At 41.7% G+C, this 23,204-nt stretch overlaps 1 protein-coding gene across 1 annotated transcript in view; it reads left to right on the forward strand.

The window, feature by feature from the left end:
• Positions 1 to 23,204, forward strand: part of Pik3c3 (phosphatidylinositol 3-kinase catalytic subunit type 3) — a 96,031-nt gene that overhangs the window by 62,458 nt on the left and 10,369 nt on the right. The window contains exons 19-23 of the mRNA XM_028867100.2: positions 277 to 341; positions 1,698 to 1,782; positions 4,085 to 4,159; positions 15,634 to 15,802; positions 17,560 to 17,650. Coding sequence (XP_028722933.1) covers positions 277 to 341; positions 1,698 to 1,782; positions 4,085 to 4,159; positions 15,634 to 15,802; positions 17,560 to 17,650 — 485 coding nt within the window. The remainder of the gene's footprint in view (positions 1 to 276; positions 342 to 1,697; positions 1,783 to 4,084; positions 4,160 to 15,633; positions 15,803 to 17,559; positions 17,651 to 23,204) is intronic.

Genomic DNA, 23,204 nt, shown 5'->3' on the forward strand with positions numbered 1-23,204 from the left:
GGAACAGAATAGAATGTCCACTAATGGAGAAGGTATTCCCAGCAGAGCCTTGGCTTCCTTTGGCTGACCAACCTACATGGTACAAACACGGTGTGTCAGACCTTCCTGATGGTCGGGAGTGTGCCCAGCATGGGGCTCGTGCCGTGTACCAGATCTTCCTGACGGGCAGGAGTGTGCCCAACATGGGGCTCATGCCGTGTACCAGATCTTCCTGACGGGCAGGAGTGTGCCCAGCGTGGCGCTTCATGCCTTCATGCTGTGTTTCTTTCCACGTAGGCTTCATGCAGTTCATCCAGTCAGTTCCTGTTGCCGAAGTTCTTGACACCGAGGGAAGCATACAGGTAAAGACATCCTAAGAAAAGTTCTCGGCTGACGAAGAAGGACTGTTAAGATTAAAGTCTCCTTTTCTTACTCTTCTTTCTGTGAGTCTTAGTTCTCCTCAGAAGTAAGAATTATTGTTGTTGAAAGTTATGCTCTTAGTCGTTTGGATGCTAAAGCCCTTACACTCTGTGTGGCACATAACTGGGCTCAGTATCTAAAAACAGATAAAATAAAGCTCACTTCCCAAACATACTATACAAACTAAAACTTAGAGTTGCATTTTGCTCCAAAATATAGAACAAGTGCAATTTAGCCATTAATTGATGAACATTTTAGTTATTTCCAGTTTTTGTTCTTAAAACAAAAATTTTTCTTCAAATATCCATTGTATAGTTATGCCCATATTATGGCAAATTTTTAATTTGGGGAATTTTTTTTCTCGCCCCCCACCCCCACCCCTTCCAACAACACCACCACACACCTTTGTCTTGCAAGGAAATTATGCTTATTTTATCCCCTTAGAAGAGGTCGCATCCCCATCATTTCCCCCATTTTCCCATCTGGCCCTCTTGTGTGTCTTTTCACCTTACCAAGCACTGGAATGCCTTGGCTGCCTTGGTTCCCTTAGCCATCAGATTGTCCAGAGGTGTTCAGGTCACCTGTCCGTAAAGGTGTTGGTTGTGGATGCTGCCTTTGATGACAGTTTTCTCAAGTGAACATTTCCTCCAATGATTCCATCCTAGCAGCTCATGGCATTGTTTTTTCAGAGTCAGTTGAATTCAAAAGTAATTTTCACCTTTTCTATCTTCATTCCCACTCACACACACAAGCCTCCATCAGGAAGGTCTGGCAAACTCTTCATGACCAGGTTTCTAGCTTTTAGAATCTCAGTGTCGCTTTCCTTTGCATTTTCTTGCTTGAGTAGAAGGTTGAGCATTTGAAGGTGCACATGGTAGGCCTGCTGTGAAGCGCTTCTTCACATTGCATGCTCTTGTCTGTATTTCTGTGCTTGTTGATTGGTGTGTAGGAATCCCTCCTGTACTCCAGGTCCAGATCCAAAGGGCAGGTTCCTGAGGTGTCTGGAAGCTGAAAACAGAAATCCGTGGCTTACGTGTGCTGTGGAATTTCCACTTCTTGTATTCAGGCTCCCCTGTAAAGGGCGGGTCCACCTGTTCATGTGGAGGAAGTAACCCAGAGGTCTTCAGGCTCTTGCACCAGCATGGATTACAGAACATTGCCATTGCTGTGCTTACACAGCTGCAGACTGTCTTCTGACCCCAGTTTAGACTTGACACTTGGCCATCAGTCATGATTTTGTAATGCCTTAACTGTTCACACGTGTTAAGTTTGTAAAGTTGTACACAACGTCTTTTTAGAACTTTTTCAGGAAATACGCCCCAAGCGAGACTGGACCCAATGGTATCAGCGCAGAAGTCATGGACACTTACGTCAAAAGCTGTGGTGAGTGTTCCTGGCTACGTTTCTTCATAGATGCGTGAGTGAAGAAAGCTGGCCATACTGATGATGCTGTATTGATTCATAATTACAACATGTTAAGATCAAAATGTTTCACCAGAAAACAAGTAAAGGGTGGAAGGTGGTAAAAGAAATCCTTGGGATTTTGAAATGATAGAGGTGACCAAGTATGAGTGCTGTTAATAGTAATAGGTTCAGGCTTCCCCTCGCTTAGTTTGCTGCTTGGCCATCTTAGAGCCTAGTAATTCCTGCTACAGTCTCCCTGTTTTGAGTCATCATTAAGTAAAGTATGGGGAAAACCTCAGACAGAAATAATTATTTTTATTAATGCTAAGCAGAACTAACAGTTCTGTTTGGAGAGTGACTCTCATGGCCTTTGAAGTTATCTGTGTTGTGCCCAGATCGTGACCCCCAGAGAGACCACCAAAGACGAGCATGCCGGAATGCAAAAGCAAGGTTTAATTCTGGATATCCAAAAGCAATACAAGCCTAGGCAGGGACTTCGTCCAATACATCCAACGCAGTGGAGGCTGGAGGAAGCGCCCACCTGTCTGCAAGCTCAGTTTTTAAAGGGAAAAGTCACAAGGTTACATCATTTAGGGGTGCTAGTACGGGTACAATTCTGGTTGGCTCGCTTCTAGGGACTTCTAGAAATTACTTCTAAGGGAGTGGTTGCCCGCCACCATTTCTCATTGGCTGCCCTCAGGTGGAGGCATTTCTGTGATCAGTTACCCTGGAAACCAGGGAGAGGACATTCCATAGTCTGGCAGGAGTTACCTCGTGACTATCTTGTGGCTCTGTACTTTTACACTTCCTGGTTTCTGGAATCTGAACTGACTGGTCTCAGTAACTTCTGGCCTGTTCCAGTAACTTATGGCCTGTAGCTAAAAGGAGCAGTCTTAGGCCTTTACAGTCTTAGGCCTTTAGTTTTGGGGTGAGAGCATTTTGGTCTTATTTTGGTTCCACAATCTGTTCCTGGAAAGAAGGAAGGGAGGGAGGGAGGAAGGAAGTTAGTCTGAAAAGACGTTGTGTGCAACTTTACAAACTTAACACGTTAAGGAAGGAAGGAAGGAAGGAAGGAAGGAAGGAAGGAAGGAAGGAAGGAAGAAAGGAAGGAAGGAAGGAAGGAAGGCAGGCCATGCTATCTGGTTTCTTTGTTATTTCCTGTCATGTGTACCAGTCACCATGCAGCTTATATTCATAAAAACTAGTTTTCATTTCTTTAGGTATTATTTTATGACATATTTTTTAATTAATTTATTTATTAAATTACACTCATGATATTAATCACATTTGTGGTATTCATAGATTACATTTGAAGTATTCATTCAAATATATATATATATATATATATATATATATATATATATATATATATACACACAATTTCAAATGTTGAATGTCATTTCTTGAAGGGGGTAGGAGGTCTTAAATACAGGCTTACAGCACAATGGGAGGACCCCGGAGGGCAGAAGTTCACTACTGATGTTTTACAATCTTGCAACTAAGCTGTTAACGCCCATTATTCATGATACACAGACAGGAACTTCCCTTAAGCATTCAGGAGGGTAGAACCCGGCGGCAGGGAATTAGCATAGGGAGGATATCAAGGTCAAGGTCAGCAAGCAAGGCAACAGTTACCCAAAACGGGGGCCAGGGAGGTTCCCCTTTTACTAAAAAATGAGCTTCTGACTTGGGTTGCGTGGGACGTCAGCAGGTCACCTTACCCATCGTAACACAAAACGTCCAAGAAATTTGGGACATTATGAGAGATTTTTAAAGGAGGGAATAAAATGAGATAATACTGGCACTGGAATGTTGGCTAAATAAGCTAGTTATAGATTATAGAATGACTGACAGTTTACCTTATATGTGTTTATTTAGATAGTCACCTTTAGCATATCTGTTTCAAATGAGAAATACTAAATGGATACTTCACTTAAGGCTCACAAAGCTTTTGAGACTTTAAAAAAAAAACTTGACATTTGACAAAAATTCTGCAAGATTTGTTGTTGTTGCAAACACTCATATCTCTAGTGTTCAGGATAATAACAAAACCAGGGACAGGGAGAGCACAGCTTCCTTAGTTAGTGGGGAGGTCAGAGGTAGTGGTACTCAAGGGCAATCATGACTAGCTGGGCTAGGGATGCCTCAGCTTCCTTAGTTACTGGGGAAATTGGAGACGATAAAAGCCAAGCAGAAACTAAAGACGTGCAGATTACTTTTATGGTCAGTGGAGTGTGTGACCTGGTGCTGAATGTGTCTTTCCCACTTCTGTTATGTTCAGCTGGCTACTGTGTGATTACCTACATTCTCGGAGTTGGAGACCGGCACCTGGATAACCTTCTGTTGACAAAAACAGGTAACAAGTCAGCAACCTTAGAAGATAGATTTTCAGCCGGGCAGTGGTGTCTCACGCCTTTAGTCCCAGCACTCAAGAGGCAGAGGTGGATTTCTGTGAGTTTGATGCTAGCCTAGTCTGCAAGGTGAGTTCCAGGACTGTTTGTTACACAGAGAAACCCTGTCTCAAAAAACAAAAGAGAGGGAGAGGGAGAGAAAAGAAGATGTACTTTTGTATATGGTGATTTTTCTTTTATCCTAGAATCAATTTCAAATAAATTGCATACTTATCGATAAAGTATAGGTTCTTTAAAGGATTTGTAATGCATGCCTTCATTTCTATATGTGTATGTGGTTGCACCCGTGCCATGGTGTATGGATGGATGTCAGAGGACAACTATCAAGAACCAGTTCTCCCTGCCTGCCATGTTGGTCAGGAGATCCAGCTGAGGTCATCCTGAGGGTCCATGTAGAAAGTGCCTTTAGCTGTTGAGCCGTCTCACTGGCCCTGGATTCTTAAGTCCCTTAAAACGGGGCATTGGAAAGACACAGGGAGAAGCCCAGACTGAGTAAGAGTGCTTTAGCAGGGAGCCTGTGAGTGACCCTCTAGCCCCTTCCTGCATGCAGAGCCATGTAGAAAGCGATGTATGTAGGCAGCCAGACTCCTCTTGAGCATGTCAAGCTAAAGTGTTCCCTCACCTATTCTCATAGGTTTCCTCACTTCAGCAGCCATCTGGTTTTCTTTCTCCATGAGGCACAAGGAGTGATCATTCCTTCCTCCCGTCTTCGTGATAACTTAGTAACCCGTTTGTTGGTTGGTTCTCAGTTTTCTTTCCTCAGCCTCCCAGTCCTGGGATTCCAGCTTACCCCACCTCCTGGTCTCTAAGTACTGTTGGTAAACCTCCAGCTCTAGACGTCCCTCCGTTCCTTTCCTTCAGCTGCTTCCTTGATGTCTAAATCACACAGGACCAGCTACTCTCTTCAGCGATGCCTCCCTCCAGCCCTGCTCCTCCCCTCCTCCCCTTCCATTTCAGCAGGTAGCAGCCCAGGCCCAGAAGCCCGCTAATGTCTCTGCGGGCCTCATCTCACCATCTCCCTTGTTCGTAAGTCTGTTCCTCAGCTCCGGGATCCATCAGTAATGTGCCAGTTCTGCATTCTCCCTTATAGAGCCACCAACCTAAAATCTGTCTGCATGTCACATCACTCCTGCCACAAGACAAGTGCCCTTGTTTCCCCTCTCTGGACAGGTCTTTGCTCAGATCTTTACAGGGCGGACTTTGGTTATTGTCTGAGCTGAGTTAGGATGTTTTTAGCGAACCTGTAATTATTTGGTCAGTAACGGCATGTGCCTTACCCTCTGTCACTGTGTATTTATTACTTCATTCTGTCTTTTTTATGTTGGTTGAAGGTATTTGTTTACTCCAACAGGGATTTGTTAAGTACCTGCTAGAACCAGGGCACTTTCTGAGGACTCCTCAGTCATCTCCTAGTCAGGGTGCAGGACCTGTGAGAACAGGGGCCTGGCTGTCAGTTAGCAGCACCATGACTCCAGAGCCTCAGGAAGGCAGGGTTGGAGGTAATGGGTAGCTAATCATCTCTGCTCTTCCCTGTAGTCCTTTCTTTGAACTAAATAATCCCAGTGTCTGGAGCTTTTTGCAGAAGCTAGGTTTTCAAATTACTGTTTAAAGCCATCTTTTCTCATAAGCAGATGTTTTTCTGTTTTTTTGCATTTCTCTGATTATGCTAGCCAGAATTTAATAGAATAGTTGAATATAATCTGATCAATTGTTAATATTCTAACCCTGTTAACTCACTCACTAATGGGATTTCCATATTCATTTTGAATTATCGTATGTGAAATTTATTTGACTGAATTTGTGTCTGGGATCCCACGTTCCTGTTTTGACCAGCCTCTGTAGTAGCCACGACAAAGGACACTCTCTGGTCGTGACAGAGGCTCTTGGCTAGTTTAACACTTCAGCAGAAGGATGTGTGTAAGGCGTCATGATGTGCTGGCGAGCATTCTCATTTGGAAGACGTTCTCTTGTGTCTCTTCTCGAGCTCTCTCTCAGACTCCAGGGCCTCCGACTCCTGCTCTGGGCTCTTTTACACCCATGGACGTACTGGACACTGCCCAGCAGCTGTCTGGCCCGCACCGTCTCATGCTGCTTCTCTCCGGGGTTTATGTGCTTTTTCTTTCGGTATTTGTTTGTCTTATTGGTATTCTTTTTTTTTTTATCTCTTGATTTTTATGTTTTTTGTTGTTGTTTTCTTTTTCTTGCTGAGGTGGGAGAGAGAAACGGGAAGTTGGGTGAGTAGGAAGTTAAGGAAGGAGAGAAAAGAATATGATCAAAATATATTGTATGAAAAAAGATTTAAAAAAACCTCTAGAAGAAAACTCAGAGGGAGAAAAAAACTTGAAATAAACTGGAATAGCAGTTTTTTTGACCTGTTATAGAAATCAAGATTGTGAATTTTTACATTTTAAGCCTACATCAGTTTCCACCAGAGGGCGCTTCAAGTTTGCCTTTAGATAACAAACTTCCATGAAATATTCATGAAGAACATTCTTTTTTTTTTCTAAAATGCAAGGTGTTTTTTCTTTTGTTTTGTTTTTTCTTTTGAAGGGGGCTGGGTTTCGAGACAGGGTTTCTCTGTGTAGCCTTGGCTCTCTTGGAACTTGCTCTGTAGACCAGGTTGGCCTTGAATTTGTAGAAATCTGCCTGCCTCTGCCTCCTGAGTGCTGAGATTAAAGGCGTGTGCCACCACTGCCCACCTGTGGTTGTTTATTTGTTTGTTTATTTAAATTCTTATGCCCAGTAATTCATCCAGTTATATCCTGCAGTAAGCATTTTAAGTCTTCTTTACCAGGGAAATTAATTAATTAAAAAATAAACATAGGCAAACATAAGTCTAACTCACACCTGTACACCGAGCACTGGGAAGACTGAGGCAGGCAATGGATTGCTATAAAGCAAGTCTGCCTGGATTGCGGACTAAGTTCTAGGCCAGCCTACTCTACAGGGAGATGTCTAAAAATATTAAAAAATTAAATAAAATTTAAAAATCTAAAAGAAAAAGAATACCAGAGAAATGCTTTCAAAATTCTCAGTTTAGTGGGCACATGGTAATATTTCAAGGCAGTTTCCAGTTACGTTATCTATAAATAGTACTATGGCTGAGTCTTAACAAAGTGAATCTTGACTGCTGGTTCATGCAGGAAGTATATTTCAGTTCTTTTATTTTAAAATGCTTCATTTTAATCATTGTTCCTCGTTTAGTTTTGGTCCATTATGCCATGAACACAAATCTTAGATTGCCCCGCCTGCAGGGCTTCAACGGGTTCTCGACCTCCCTAAGGAGGGAATGTAGGGACAGGAGATACAAAGGAAAAGACACCAAGTCTAGATTCTGATCAAGGTGCCACTTTATTTCTCTTCCACAAAAGTTTATATAGTTCCACAGGGTGGGGGGAGCAAGAAGCTGCCATCTGCATAAGATGGGGCAAGCTAACAGGATGTTTGTATAGGATGTTTACAGGGTGAGAGGGTCAAGGGCTCTGACTCAATGTCCTGTTGCTAGGCAACCTGACTGTAAGCTGATCTAGTTCCCTGTCTTATTGGAGGTCTGTATTTTTCCACTAACTAGAGATTCTGTTCTTGTCCCTGACATCAGATCATGTTAGAAGTTGAGAACTTGGGGTTCTCTTACGTAGCTGCCATGTCTCAGCAGCTGATGTGGAATGTCTGTCTGTTCTAGTCTCTTTGCCAGCACAGCAAAGTTCAGAGTGAGACTCTGCTTTGATGGTGGCGGCTGTGCAAAGGAATCAGAGGTCTCCTGTCACCTCTGAAGTTCCCGGATGTGAGAGGTGAAGGCGTCCCAGGGAATATAGATGGGCTAGGAAAGGACTGGCTAGGAACTCTAGGCAGGTGTGAAACAAGGTGCTTCAGTGAATATGAATAATTAAAAATACGTTTAAACGTAATGTGCTGAAATGTAAGCCATGAGTCTCAATTACGGCTCTCCCTAAATTTTTATTTCTTGGTTTGAGTACTTTTAGCTTGTTAGGTCTTTCCTCAGTTGAGCAGCAGAGGGCACTGTATATCCACCATAAAATTGAAGGCCTTTATTAGAAGACCTTGTAGTCAGTTAATGAAATTTTTCTCTTTTAAGGGATTTGGAATGGTGTTTTACTTGTTACTGAATTGTTATACCATCCCGGAGAAAGCAGGAAGCTACAAATTTAAATTGGCATGAGATCGAAATGGGGATTTTTGTTATTCAAAGTTGATGGCAGGCAGGCAAGCAGACAGGCCTGGCCCTGGAGCCAAGAACTTGCATACTGGTCTGCAGGCAGCAGGCATAGTGGCTGGGCCTGGCATGGGCTTTTGAACTTCAAAGCCCACCCACAGGGACACTCCTCCTTCAACAAGGCCACACCCCTTAATCCTTCCCAAATAGTTCCACTGACTGGAGCCCAAGCATTCAGATATGAGCCTATGAGGCCAGTCTCATTACACCACCACAGGATTCAAATGAAATGAGGCCTGAATTTATCGTAACTCTTGATAAAGAATTATTTTTTATTTTTACTTGTGGAAATTTGAGAGGAGGTAATCAAGATAACTGAAGAACTTGTTTATTGCTTATGATATATAGTCTGTAAATAAACTAACTTAAAAGTGGACATTGGATGCTAGCAATCTTGGCCAAATGAGAACTTACTTGTAGGTCCTAAAACAGCCCACCCACTCCTGAGAAGCCAGTGGTTTCTTTGTGTGTCTGTCTCAGATCTTCAGAGTGACCTGCTTCAGGGCTTCTTTCAGAAAGCTCAGTTAACACTGGTCACTGCTAACATAAAGGGACAGTTTTTCAGAACATCTCCTGTCCTTACCTTCCCTATTACGCTTTAGTTCTATGTGTATTTAACTTTGTTAGAAATTCTGAGGAGTAAAGGGTGACTTAACAATGAAGGTGTCTTTCTCTAAAGTAAAACTCTGATGCCTCTGGGCTACTTACCCAGTCTGTCTCCTTTTCTGGACACAGTAAGGTTAGAACCCTTGTCCTGGTTGTTGTGTGAGGCTGGCAGATGGCATGGTCCAGGTATGCTGGTTCTGTCATCACTGTGGGCTCCCCTCAAGGGTGAGCTACATTCTGACTGAGATAAGAATGACCCTTGTGCCTCACACAGTTAGTTGGACTCACAGTTTTAGAGATAAAAAAATAGCCAACATATTTAACAGTTCCTTTTGTCTGCTGCTTTTTGAATGATGCTTCAACAAGAGCTTGATGGCTTATGAGAAAATCATTTAATCTGATGATTGATTTAGTGTGATAATTTCTTTTTATCAGATAAGGGATACTTTGATATTTCAAAACAAGTAGAATGTGTTTAATTTTCCTTTTTCAGAGTATAGTATAATTTTTAAGATTTTTCCCCCCTGGGGCGGAACTTGATTGTGGAGTCGGGTATGCTACCATTGTTACGGGTGGTTTCATTAGTTTAATTTGGTTCCTGTTCATAGGAAGCTCATCTTACATTAAAGGGGAAATGATTAGCAGATAATTAGGACGTCTGTACTAACTTGAATTTCTGTATCTTACCCTTTCTTAGAAAACCATTAATGCGAAAGTGCTTCCTTGGCTTTAACTCTGTATGAGACTCCACCTAAGAAGAAACACTGGTGTTGGTACATCAGCTGCCCTGGGAGTGCAGCTGGCCTGAGCCTGTGTCTCATGATAATGTTGTAGTTTGGGGCTATGTTTTTGTTTCTGAGTTTACTGATAAAACAACAAGAATGATATAGTCACATAGGAAAGAAATGAAGGAATTAAGGGGAAATGATAAAATGGTTGCATACAAGAAGAAGCTCAGCTAACTATGGAGTAGAGTGAGAAGCTTTAGAGCTGGGATTGATTCTATAGGGTCTTACAAGTTAGGATTTGGATGAGCAGGCAGCCAAAGAGCTAGGGTTATATGAGATCTTCCGAGTTAGGATTTGGATAAGCAGGCAGCCAAAGAGCTAGGGTTATATGAGATCTTCCGAGTTAGGATTTGGATAAACAGCCGAAGAGCTAGGATTCTATAGGGTCTTACCAGTTAGGATTTGGATAAGCAGCAGCCACACAAGATGGGCAAATAGCAGGGCTGTCAGGCTGTATGGGACAAAGCACATATAATTTTGAGATTGTCTACCATTAAATGTTTGATTTTTAGCTATGTATGTTTAATCAAAGAACTACAATAAACTAGTCCTAGAATAAGTTCACATCACTCAGATAACATTTAATTAGATCCTCATCGACTGTCTTGTAGGGATAGAGAAGATAGTTACTTACAGTGAGTAATGGTTTGTGTTCACACACTTTTCCTCTTGGTTGTTTCATGTGATAGATTTCTTTATGATCATACTTCTTTAATTTCTTAATTTTTCATTTTATAAGGTGCATTTTTTTAAATCAGTGTAAGTTTATTTTATAATAGTTATAGATTAACTTCTAAAAGAATTTCCTCTAGTATGTATGAGGATGGATTTTCTTAAAATTAATAGCTTCTTAGCCGGGCGGTGGTGGCGCACGCCTTTAATCCCAGCACTCGGGAGGCAGAGCCAGGCGGATCGCTGTGAGTTCGAGGCCAGCCTGGGCTACCAAGTGAGCTCCAGGAAAGGCGCAAAGCTACGCAGAGAAACCCTGTCTCGAAAAACCAAAAAAAAAAAAAAAAAAAAAAAAAAAAAATTAATAGCTTCTTTTTAAAATACACGACTCTTTGATTGTAAAACTTAATGAGATTTCACTGTTAGAACCATGTGCCCCTTACAATTGAGCCGTGGCCTCATTCTGTGAGAGTTTTCTTACACGAAAGATAATAATATAACCTTCATTTACAAGCAGTGATAAACAGCAGGCCTTTGAACTCTAGTAATGCTTATAAGGAAATGAAGAAGAATATTGGACACGGATTCCTGTTACAAGTGTGGTGCTCATTAGCCAAACCAAGCACAATGGAGTGTGTTGAGGAAGGCTGATCAGGTTGGTCATCTGCCCCAGTGCTAAGTCTCAGGAGAAAGGACACTGGGGACAAGGCCATGTTTACGTAGTTCAGGACAATGAGGGAGAGCTTGTCTACATCTTTAATATTGTAAGCTTCTCATTCTTCACCATAGGTAACTAGCATATGAACAAATGCTTGGAGAAGTGCTCATCTTAGTTAGGCAGAGGGTGGTACTTTGAGGGAAAGCTGTGAAATCCTTATCATGATTACCTGTGTCCTTGGATTGTAAGAGATTAGGAAACATGCTATTTCATCTAGCACAAAACTTCCTTATTTTGAAGTTTATTGTCCTATTGTTTGAGGAGTAGGCATCTTTAAGAATTTACCAAATCTTGTCATCCTTCTTTGAAGGGAACTAAGCCTGTTGTGGGATCTAAAAGGGAGATATCTTTTTATTTTGTTATGTTTTAGTGGTGGATTTAAGCCTTAGGTCTTTAAATCTCTATACATACATACAGTCTACCACTAAACCCCTAGACTCTAAAAACTCGCTTTTCAATCCTGAGAGGTATTTAAATCTCTCAAGTGGAAATGAAGGCTCCATGGTTGTGATGGTTTGGATAAGTATGGCCCTCATAGATTCATGTGTTTGAATGCTTGGTCCATAGAGAGTGGCCCACACTCTGTTAGGTAGTGTGGCCTTGTTGGAGGAAGTATGTCACTGTGGGGGCGGGCTTTGAGGTCCTATGTACTCAAGCTATGCCCAGTGTGGTACACCTTCCACTTCTGCTGCCTGTGGTCAAGATGTAGACGTCTTAGTTCCTACTCCAGCACCATGTCTGCCTGCATGCCACCTTGCTTCTTGCCATGATGATACGGACTAAACCTCTGAAACTATAAGCCAGCCCTGATTAAATGTTTCCCTTTGCTGTGGTCATGGTTTCTTTTCACAACAATAGAAACCCTAATTAAGGCACTGGTGTACAGTACAAACCTGATAATGACTTCTTATGTGAACCATTTTTCATAACTATAAAATGAAAATAGACTTATTGTTTAATCAATATTATAAACTAGTAAAATTTAATGTAATAACAAATATGTATCAATGGATATACTATTGAAACCATGTGCCATTCACAGTGTGAGTGTTTGGGTGTGGATTTGGGCTGTCCTGCCCCTGTGAAGATGATTAGGTGTGTTCCATCTGAACTCCTATAGCTCTGCTGTTTGTTCCAGATGCCCCAAATGATTCAAAGTGCAGGCTGTCTCTGACTGTATGTGAGTGATGTACAGTCATTTACATCTTCATTTTGAATGTTTAGTCGTGTATCCCCTCATTTGCTGGGCAGCAGTGAGGGGCCATAGCTCCCAGCCATCTGTGTGACCCTGAGAATCAACAGCTGGCTTGCTGTAGCATTCTGTGATTGCTATGGTGTGAGGTTTGGAGGGTTGGGTTCAGTGAATGAATTTCTTTATGCTTCATATTTTCATTTGATGGTGTGTTTGCAGAGATGTAATTCCCGTCATAATTGAAGGAGCATCTGTACAGCCGGCCATTCTGTCAGTACCATTAGCTGGGAGCATTCGGAATGGCTGTGCTGTCTGAGAAATCAGACGCAGACCCGGAAATCACAAGGATGCCAAGGTAGTAAGCAGGACCATGGCATTCAGATGGCCTCTGCTGTCTGTTTACTACAAGATCAAGGAAGGGAAGCGGGAAATTAAAACCAGCTTCCCTACTACCTCTCCAGCCTCGAGAAGAAAATGTCCTGTATCAGCACTGTTAAATGGCGTCTGGGCTGTAGCTGGAATGAAGAGGTCCTTGGCTTAAGAGATGCAAAGCAGACATGTGGAGAATTCCTGGTGCCAGGAATTCCCTGGGCTTCGGGATAGTAACAATAGAATATGACTCTGAATTTTGGATTGTACTGGCTCAGTACCAGTTGAGTAGGGGAGAAGGATGAAAGAACACGTTTTGTGTAGTCTTTAGTGTGGCGGAAACAGAGCGTGCTCCCTTCTCTGATGAGGTCTGGGCTTCTCCCTCTGTAACTCCTTTTCTTTCTTCCATTGGCATCATATATACCAGACACAGGCATAAAAAACAAACCCAGTTCCTTCGCGATTTAATCACTTCTTGATTTGGAAAAGGTTAGGGCGGTGACTCAATAGAAGAGAAGCTGGCTTTTCCGTGGATCTGTTTCACTATACAGCCATTATTCTGAGTCTTTAGGCAGTTAGGATAAACATTCATCCGCCCACGGCCTGCACCCTGTGTTGTGAGGTCTGTTTTCCAGACCTGATGTTTGCAGCTGAGCTGTTGAGTACACTTTCCTCAGTCTTCCCTGAAAATGTCCAACTTAATCATTTAGTTCGTTCTTCTGATCAAGATGTCTAGAAGTTGCGGAAAGGGAGGTGGCGTCTCTGTTTAGTGTTTAATTGTACGAATTCCTGTCATCTGTGAGTCTCCAGTACAGTCAATTCCAGATGCTCAGACATCTTTAAAGTGGTTGTTGTTGGCATTTTCTTGTCATTTACTTGTTTGTTTGCTTGTTTGGGAGAGGTGCGTGTGGAGATCAGAGAGCAGATTGCTAGGGCCTCTTCTCCCCTTCCTCCATGGGCCTCAAGATGAACCTCACACCACCAGCCTGGCAGCAGACATCTTTTCCTGCCGACCATCTTGCCAGTTTTAATTTTTACATGTTATTTGGAATATTTAAAAGAAATATTTATGAGCTGCTTTAGGGGACCTGCTTATTGAGTGGTAAATGGCTTAATTTAATTTTGGATAAATCCTATCATGTTAAATTGTTTTCCCCTCTTCAGAACCAGTTAAGACTTTAATCGTCCCTCCCTCAATTTTTTTTTTTAAAGACTTGTTTATTATCTATACAGTGCTCTGTCTACATGTATGCCTGCAGGCCAGAAGAGGGCACCAGATCTCATTACAGATGGTTGTGAGCCACCATGTGGTTGCTGGGAATTGAACTCAGGACCTCTGGAAGAGCAGCCAGTGCTCTTAACCTCTGAACCATCTCTCCAGCCCCCTAGTTTTTATTTGTTTGTTTCTTAGTTTTTGTTGGCTGTCTACCGTGTGTGTGTGTGTGTGTGTGTGTGTGTGTGTGTGTGTGTGTGTGTGTGAGAGAGAGAGAGAGAGAGAGAGAGAGAGAGAGAGAGAGAGAGAGAGAGAGAGAGAGAATTATGATAGTGGCAACTGGCCTTTTGAACATTTACTGTGAGCCAGGTACTGTGTTACAATATTCTTTTTTGATTCTGCATCTGAGGTAATCGACAAATAAAATGTAGAAAGCAACACTAAGATGGGTTTCAGCAAGGTTGCATGGAGATGTGGGTTTCTTTTGTACTTGGGTTAATTACGCTCCTGATTCTCAGGCCCCTTCCTCCACAGTGACAAAGACCCCAGGATTTATAAGCATAGAGGTTCTGTGCCCATCACTGATGCGTGTCTCCCAGGGACACAGTGACTATGCTAGCACTCAGGAATAGCCGTGAACAGAAAGGCATAGCCAACATCTTAACCAGGAGTCAGTGTGGAAAATTGATTCACACAGCGTCACTTGTGCTCATGAACAGTAAATTCAGTCCTCTAAGGCTGGTACCCTTGATGGGAAAAATAAGGTGGATGATAAATTTCTGTGTGAAACAGGTCATAATGGATTACACGACAGAATCGGTAGGTTGCCCTAGGGAGGGTTTTAGTTAGCTTTTTAAGCCAGTTAGTTCCTTCCCTCAACAGTTGGTGCTTTCTGTATGCCCAACTGTTCTGAGGCATGAGTTAGTTAACAGCAAGAAGTCCCAAGTCTTGTCCCTAAGAATTCCCTCTAGAGCATCCTTGCTTCATGGCAACTTGTAAATCACTAGGTGCTTCATGAATTCCATGGTGAATCACCACTAAGCAGAATGATCCCATTCCTATGTGTCTGCTCTGAGATTATGATGTAAAACTTTTCTTGGAGGAATTGCAGCTGTGTTCAGCTCTTGGTAGTCATAAGTACAGTGTTCAGATTCCCAGCCGACAGCTATGGAGCAGATTGAGTAAGCCAACAATATAACTTGAAATTTGAAGGTTTTTTTTTTCTTTACAGTCATAATTTCATAACAGTCAGGGTCTCATTTTAGGAATACTAAAATCAAAGAAATGGCTATCTGCTTCACAAAGAGCATTCATTCAGCTTAACAAAGGAGATTCTCTGCTGATGTTAATCCCTTTCCTAGTTGGTCAGATGTTTGTTCCTTGATTCTGCAATTCTAATATGAGATTAAAAAATTTAAATTAGTATTAATTGGGATGGTTTTAAGCTTGCTTTTTTCATTTTCAAGAACTGGACGACACTGTGTCTTGAAGGGCATATTTGAAGATATAGACTAATTTAATAAGTTAATCTTTTTTTTAAAGAGGCACTTTTCATGGATTGTATAAAGTATCTCCTTCCTGATATGTGAAGACAATTGTGGAAATGACTGAGTTTCTTGTTCACATCCAGGCAAACTCTTCCACATAGATTTTGGGTATATCTTGGGCCGAGATCCCAAGCCTCTTCCTCCTCCCATGAAGCTGAATAAAGAGATGGTGGAAGGAATGGGTGGCACACAGAGTGAGCAGTACCAGGAGTTCCGCAAGCAGTGTTACACGGCCTTCCTCCACCTGCGAAGGTGAGGGTTCTGAGTGTGTCTCACGGAGGGCTAGAACCATTGTGGAAATGAGTGTTTCCTGCAGACCTCTCTCGGAAGGACATAATGGCATTTCTCGATATACACTTGCTGCACGTAATGATAAACCCAGCATCAGAGGCTATCTTGCTTTCCCACTGATTATTACAGCTATGATCACCAGCTAAGAAGCTGGTATTATGTGAGACTAGGCTAACCACGAGGAGTTTTCCTCCATCCTTTCTCCCTGGAGACTGACAGAACAGCATAGTAGCTACCGCACTGGCTTATGAGGTACAGTCAGGATAATTCAACCATTTTATTTTCTAGCACTTTCTCCACCTCAGTTTCGGATGCCATTCAAGATAATTCAGAGGTTTGTTTTTTAACCTGTCTCGTCAGTGCCTCGTGACTCATTCTCCCTTAAACAAAGTTGATTTTACTCCGTCCTTTTTCTTCAATGTCACTCTGTGCTGCTTTCATCATGGTTTGATTAAAAAGACTGGATGACTTGAACGTGAAGAGAACTCTGACAGTTAGACAAAAGTGACAGGACCCCTGGACTCTCTAATTTTCCACCTAATTATGCAAAAGGCATTTTCCCAGTGCAGCAGAAAGCCTAGTGTAAGCCATGCCTGCATCCCCCCCCGGGGTGGGGTGAAGATGGTACGGCCAGCCTGCAGGGCTGTGCCTCTAACCTCACCACCTACTACGTCGTCGGCACATAGCAGCAGGTTTAGTTTTGATTTGTATGTATGTATTTCTCTTGCCTTATTCTGTTTGCTAGAGCAGCTATTACTAATCTAATACTTAATTTAAAAAGAGCGGCAAGAGCAGACTTTCCTGCCTTGGGCCTTACCATAGCATTTGGTGTTTTGTAATTCAGAATGGTGTTAGCTATAGGACTTTGATAGATGTTTCAATTGTGTCTATCACACAAAGGGCCGTGTGCTAAGGTTTTGTCCACAGGGTGGCGCTCCTGGGAGGTTCTCTAGACTTTTAGGAGGAGAGGTCCTTAGATGATGAGTGCCTTGCCAGGGTGCCCTGAGGAGGCGGGCAGGCAAGAGGTTACAGATGGATAGCTGGAGTGTTGCGCGAGGATGCCAGTCTCACTGAAATCAGAAGGAAAACTGTGTTTTATAAACTGCTGTTGGAGCATTGGTAATTGGTAGAGTGAGAAAATAGAAACAAGTTCTTAATGGAGAGCTGACGTTCACAGTCCTAGCTACAGACAGCATCACATAGTGACTTGATAACTTCAGTGTTATCAAGTGAATACACACGCCTCCAGGAAAAGCTGGGGTCTTCATATTACAATTTCTAGGTCTCATACCATGGAATGTTAACTTTTAGAGTTTCTATCTAATAATGGCATTCCCCTCGTTTTCAGAAGTGTATTCTTTATCAATAAGAACAAAGAGGAATACACTCACGTTCACTAGAGTTTTGAAGCATTGAAGATCTGTCTTTTTAGATGACAAGTGTATGCTTTCTTACAACTGCCTAGGTTGTCATTTAGCCATGGCTGAGTGAATAGAAGGGAAATAACATCATCCCAAGGTCACTCATGAGTGACTCCAGGGCGTCCAACAATAACTTCAGCAAGTACAGTGACTAGCTGCCCATTTACTTATACTAGCTCTTCCTTTGGATTAATAAGGATCATAAAGTTACAGTTGCTACCACTTTTGAGAGTGTTCTTGATAAGGCAAAGAAATCTAAAATTCTAACTCATGGGTTTCATTTTCTTGCTCTTTTAGGTATTCAAATCTGATTTTGAATTTGTTCTCCTTGATGGTTGATGCAAACATTCCAGATATTGCTCTTGAACCAGATAAAACTGTAAAAAAGGTAATTTTGTCCTTCTTGTATATAACACCGTCTATGTTTCATATATAAAAATGGGTAAAGACTTTAACAGTACATGCTCTCTTTGTGTATCAGATTATCAACAGAAGCTAAGGGACAGTCCTGTGTGTACTTTGATTCCCATTTCAGAAACAGCAGACTCTCAGGTCTTCTCTGGCACTCCTGTTCCATCTGTACTCATCTCTGCACCCACAGTATTAGTCTAGAGAGAACTAGCTCAGTGTGAGAACTGCTCCTCCTCATCCTCAGAGGGGTAACTCCCTTTAACATTGCCAGCAAGGTGCCTGACTCGGGCACAGGTGGACCATGCTGTGGATGCCCTATCACGTAGATATTCCTCTGTCGTCTCCCCATCTGTCCCCTCTGTTTCGGATTGTACTGTGTCACTGTAGAGTCCTGCCTTTTGTTTTCTTTGTAAACAGCCTATAGCTAACTAGTGAGAGCTGCCACGTGTGAGCGGTCACTCAGCTGTCCTAACTGGAATGTGAGCAGGAATGGGAGGAAAGGCGGTGGATTTGAATACTTCCCCTTAATCTACTTTCTGGTCATGGCTTCTGATGAGAGCAGATGGAAGAGAGCTTTATGTGTCCAAAGGCAAAAAGACAGTAATGCATATTAATATTCAACCTCAGAGAAGACTGTGCAGTGTTTTAACTCGTAGAAGTATAAAATCTCTGAAAGACAGTAAATAGTGTTCTCCAAGATAGAGCTGTGGGGCATTAAAAGTGGTGACTCACACCAGAAGATCTATGGCTGACCCAGTGGTCTTTGGAAAATTAAGTTCAGCTGTGATTGAACAGGAAGGAGACCAGTTTTTTCTTTGGATTTTACATGTTTAGCAGGCTAGGAGAAGAATCTGAATAGGGGTATTCCATTTAGTCATTTAAGAAAATAAACTCTTAAAGGGTTACTGTTTTATTCAGGCAGAGGGTACACTGGCCTTTCCATTTCTTCTTTTATCCAGTCAACAATATTCAATGAAGTTTCTTTTTGTTTCAGAGGAGATGGGCTGGTTGTATGTCCTGTTTTTGTCTTTTTATTTTTACTTTACTGACTAAAGCTTATCCATCAGGAAGTATAATTGATTGATGAAAAACTCTTGAGCTGTGAAGGATGCTACACCAGGCTTCACGTGATTCCCGTGTTCTGTTTGCATCTGCTCCATTAAGGACCTCTTTTGTACTTTCTTTGAAACTCATGTATCATGTCTCCATCATGTTCCGTCTTCCCTGGGTGTGGGCGTTCAGAAGTTATTTGGGAAATTTCTGGCAGTGTTTATCAGACTTGCGATAGACAGTGCTTCCTTTGACTGAGTAAGCCGGGCCCTAGGCAGCGGTTTCTCTGGCCATTTATGCTGTGCCATAGATCACATTTTCGCTGCCCATTAAGCCATGTCACATGCAGTGATATCTTTGGCTCTTCAGCCATGCCATCGGCAGTGGTTTCTCTGGCCAGCTTTTGTTTTTACTGCGTCCTCTGTTTGTGCCACCACCTATTTCAGGAAGTCATGTGGCTCTCTTCCCAGCTGTCCTTAGAGCACTGTTTGAAAGTGCAAAGCAGTTCCCTTCATGAAAAATGAGCCAGAAAGCAAATTTGATAGATTTTTTTTAGACTAGTAATTCCTACCACTTTATTTCAGTTAAAAGAACTTTAAAAGGCATTTTGCCATATTTTCTTGAAACTGTATTTCATAACAGATGTCTTTGCTTTCTGATCTTTTATCAAAATGTGCAGTATTCAGTTAAATGTAGACTTAACACTGTCATAACAGTACTTGAAATGGTTGTTGTAGTTGACTAAAATTTGTTCCACATTAGTTGGGTTGCTTCTTTCCAAAGAAGTAGATTGTATACTTTGGTAGAGTAGTGGTTGCCACCATTACTTCACGTTGCTGGTTGGACAGCACACCGGCTAGGAGAGCACAGGAGCGTGTGTGAGGCTCTCTGTTCACAGGAGTGTGTGAGGCTCTCAGTTCACAGGAGTGTGTGTGAGGCTCTCTGCTCACAGGAGTGTGTGAGGCTCTCAGTTCACAGGAGTGTGTGTGAGGCTCTCTGCTCACAGGAGTGCAGTCAGATTGCCCGATAGGCCCTAACACTTCCTGTGTTGACTTCTTACAGTAAGTAACAAGCTTCATCATTCTTTGGGAAATGATCTCTTGCATATAATATTTTATTATTCAGATTCATTTGCTTAAACACACAGTTGGCCTAAAATGTGAAATGGAGTTAACAGGGCACAACCCCTAAATGTGGGCTTTGTTTGGCCTTTTCTCAAACAGCAGCAATAGGAAGTTCTCTCTGGCATGGGCCTTCAAGAATTCGCTGATCTTTATCTAAAGTAAATCCTAAGACCCCCCAGTTCAGAAAGCCTGCTACAAACTGGGGGACAAGAATGCTGTAAAGACAGGGAACATAAAATAGGTTTGGTTACGTTTCCTTAGGCTGTTCCATGCCTTCACAGACTTGATGAATTACACACAGTTCCCGTTTCATCGGGTCTTCGCTTTCTGAAGGAGAACTCTAATGTTACCTAAATACTCATGTTATAGATAAATGTGCGCACCTTTCTGTTCAGGTGGGATATGCACAAACGTCACCACCTTGAAGCTTGTTTTGGGGAACTGTCCCTCCTACAGGCCAGGAGTTAGTGTACCATCATCAGCTGCAAACATCACAAGTTACCTAGTAGTTGTGAGGTCAGTGTGCCCAGCAGAGTTTAGTTATAGGAGACGTTCACTCAAAACTGTCATAATTCTTTTATAGCCAGTTACTTGGAACAAAGACTGTCAAGTAGTTTAATCAATAAAAATATATTTTGATAAAATTAAGTATTTTATTGTTAATATGACCAGGGCATAGTGGATTAAATAAGTTCCAGTAATGTGCAAATTGATCCTATTAGTTTATTATGTAAATATAACACGTGGGTTTTTTTTGGTTATTTTTTGGTTATTTTTTTTTTTTTTTCTGTGTGTGTGTCCTGGTAGCTCTAACTTTCTTTCTTTTTTTTTTTTTCTTTTTTAAATCCCAGACCTTTAAAGGACCTTTTTTTTTTTTTTTTTAAATATATATATATATTTTATTTTACAATACCATTCAGTCCTACATATCAGTCACGGGTTCCCCTATTCTCCCCCCTCCCACACCCTCCCCTTACCCCCAGCTTACCCCCCATTCCCACCTCCTCCAGGACAAGTCCTTCCCCAAGGATTGCGATCAACCTGATAGACTCAGTCCAGGCAGGTCCAGTCTCTTCCTCCCAGGCTGAGCCAAGTGTCCCTGCATAAGCTCCAGGTTTCAAACAGCCAACTCATGCAATGAGCACAGGAATCGGTCCCAATGCCTAGTTGCCTCCCAAACTGTTCAAGCCAATCAACTGTCTCACCTATTCAGAGGGCCTGATCCAGCTGGGGGCCCCTCAGCCTTTGGTTCATAGTTCATGTGTTTCCATTCATTTAGGTATTTTTTTTCAATAATTGAGTAAAACGGAAATTTATTATAAGCCACAGTCATCCTAGGGACCTCCATGCTATATATATAGCCTCTATGGTTCTATGGGTTGTGGTCTGATTGTTCTTTATTTTATATCTAGAATCCACCTATGAGTGAGTACATACCATGACTGTCTTTCTGGGTTTGGGTTACCTCACTCAAGATGACTTTTTTTCTAGTCCCATCCATTTGCCTGCAAATTTCATGCTTTCATTATTTTTCTCTGCTGAGTAGTACTCCATTGTGTATATGTACCACATTTTTTTCATCCATTCTTCCATTGATGGGCATCTAGGTTGTTTCCAGGTTCTGGCTATTACAAATAGTGCTGCTATGAACATAGCTGAGCATGTATCTTTATGGTGTGAATCAGCATTCCTTGGGTATATGCCCAAGAGTGGGATGGCTGGGTCTTGAGGTAGTTCGATTCCTAATTTTCTGAGAAACCGCCATACTGATTTCCACAGTGGTTGTACAAGTTTACATTCCCACCAACAGTGGAGGAGTGTTCCCTTTGCTCCACATCCTCTCCAACATTGGTTGTCATTGGTGTTTTTGATCGTAGCCATTCTGACAGGTGTAAGGTGGTATCTCAGAGTCGTTTTGATTTGCATTTCTCTGATGATTAAGGATGTTGAGCATTTCTTTAAATGTCTTTCGGCCATTTGTAGTTCTTGTTTTGTGAATTCTCTGTTTAGCTCTTTAGCCCATTTTTTAATTGGACTGTTCAGTATTTTGGTGTCTAGTTTCTTGAGTTCTTTATATACTGTGGAGATCAATCCTCTGTCAGATGTGGGGTTGGTGAAGATCTTTTCCCATTCTGTTGGCTGTCTTTTTGTCTTATTGACTGTGTCTTTTGCCCTGCAAAAGCTTCTTAGTTTCGAGAGGTCCCATTTATTAATTGTTGTGCTCAAGGTCTGTGCTGTTGGTGTTTTATTTAGGAAATGGTCTCCGGTGCCAATGCGTTCAAGAGTGCTTCCTATTTTCTTTTCTATTAAGTTTAGTGTAACTGGATTTATGTTTAGGTCTTTGATCCACTTGGACTTGAGTTTTGTGATGGTGACAGATATGGATCTATTTGTAATCTTTTACATATTGACATCCAGTTATGCCAGCACCATTTGTTGAAGATACTTTCTTTTTTCCATTGTATAGTTTTGGCTCCTTTGTCAAAAACCAGGTGTTCATATGTGCATGGGTTAATGTCAGGGTCTTCAATTTGATTCCATTGGTCCGTATGTCGGTTTTTATACCAGTACCAAGCTGTTTTTATTACTATAGCTCTATAGTAGAGTTTGAGGTCAGGGATGGTGATGCCTCCAAAGGTTGCTTTATCGTATAAGATTCTTTTAGCTATCCTGGGTCTTTTGTTTTTCCATATAAAGTTGAGTATTTTTCTTTCCAAGTCTGTGAAGAATTGTGTTGGGATTTTGATGGGGATTGTATTGAATCTGTAGATTGCTTTTGGTAAGATTGCCATTTTTACTATGTTAATCCTACCTATCCATGAGCATGGGAGGTCCTTCCATTTTCTGATATCTTCTTCGATTTCTTTCTTTAGAGATTTAAAGTTCTTATCAAAAAGGTCCTTCACTTGTTTAGTTAGTGTTATCCCAAGGTATTTTATATTATTTGTGGCTATTGTAAAGGGTGATGTTTCTCTGACTTCTTTCTCAGCCCTTTTATCATTTGTGTATAGGAGGGCTACTGATTTTTTTGAGTTGATCTTGTATCCTGCCACTTTACTGAAGGAGTTTATCAGCTGTAGGAGTTCCCTGGTAGAGTTTTTGGGGTCACTTATGTATACTATCATATCATCTGCAAATAGTGAAAGTTTGACTTCTTCCTTGCCAATTTGTATCCCTTTGATCTCCTTTTGTTGTCTAATTGCTCTATCTAGAACTTCTAGTACTATATTGAATAAATATGGGGAGAGTGGACAGCCTTGTCTTGTTCCTGAATTTAGTGGTATCGCTTTGAGTTTCTCTCCATTTAATTTGATAATATGTGTTTTTATAAATATTAAAATGTATATGTTATTACTG

This window comes from Peromyscus leucopus, chromosome 19 (assembly GCF_004664715.2).
Source record: "Peromyscus leucopus breed LL Stock chromosome 19, UCI_PerLeu_2.1, whole genome shotgun sequence".
NCBI classification, from domain to species: domain Eukaryota; kingdom Metazoa; phylum Chordata; class Mammalia; order Rodentia; family Cricetidae; genus Peromyscus; species Peromyscus leucopus.